This window comes from Condylura cristata, unplaced genomic scaffold, assembly GCF_000260355.1.
Source record: "Condylura cristata isolate star-nosed mole 26May11 unplaced genomic scaffold, ConCri1.0 scaffold00033, whole genome shotgun sequence".
In the NCBI taxonomy this organism is placed as follows: Eukaryota; Metazoa; Chordata; class Mammalia; order Eulipotyphla; family Talpidae; genus Condylura; species Condylura cristata.
In genome coordinates this window covers 16,454,148-16,454,772 of record NW_004567134.1, presented here as the reverse complement: position 1 = coordinate 16,454,772, position 625 = coordinate 16,454,148, and the positions used below count along the sequence as shown (strand labels likewise).

The following is a 625-nucleotide window of genomic DNA, read 5'->3' as shown; positions in this document are numbered from 1 at the left end:
GTCCATTGCTGATTGTTTTTGGCTTTGGGCCCGCCCTGGGCCTGGCCCTGGGCAGGGACTGTGCTCGCGCTGTTTCCCAGGCCCACGGGTGGGTGGCCTGACCTGCTTGGTGCTCAGAATCTGGAGTGAAAGCCACTTCTCCCTCTGCTCTGCCCACAGTGTGACGCTCAAGTATGAAATCAAGAAGCTGATCTACGTGCACCTGGTCATATGGCTGCTGCTGGTCGCCAAGATGAGCGTGGGACACCTGAGGCTTTTGTCGCACGACCAGGTGGCCATGCCCTACCAGTGGGAGTACCCGTACTTGCTGAGCATCGTGCCCGCCGTCTTGGGCCTCCTCTCCTTCCCCCGCAACAACATCAGCTACCTGGTGCTCTCCATGATCAGCATGGGGCTCTTCTCCATCGCCCCCCTCATTTACGGCAGCATGGAGATGCTCCCCGCCGCACAGCAGCTCTACCGGCACGGCAAGGCCTACCGCTTCCTCTTCGGGTTTTCCGCCGTCTCCGTCATGTACCTGGTGTTGGTCCTGGCGGTGCAAGTGCACGCCTGGCAGCTGTACTACAGCAAGAAGCTCCTGGACTCCTGGTTCACCAGTACGCAGGAGAAGAAGCGTAAATGAAGA

At 59.7% G+C, this 625-nt stretch overlaps 1 protein-coding gene across 1 annotated transcript in view; it reads left to right on the top strand.

The window, feature by feature from the left end:
* The window catches only part of JAGN1 (jagunal homolog 1 (Drosophila)), a 5,356-nt gene extending 4,734 nt beyond the window's left edge, over positions 1-622 (top strand). The window contains exon 2 of the mRNA XM_012732089.1: positions 81-622. Within this exon, the coding sequence (XP_012587543.1) occupies positions 81-622 (542 nt within the window). The remainder of the gene's footprint in view (positions 1-80) is intronic.
* Positions 623-625: the final 3 nt, after the last annotated feature.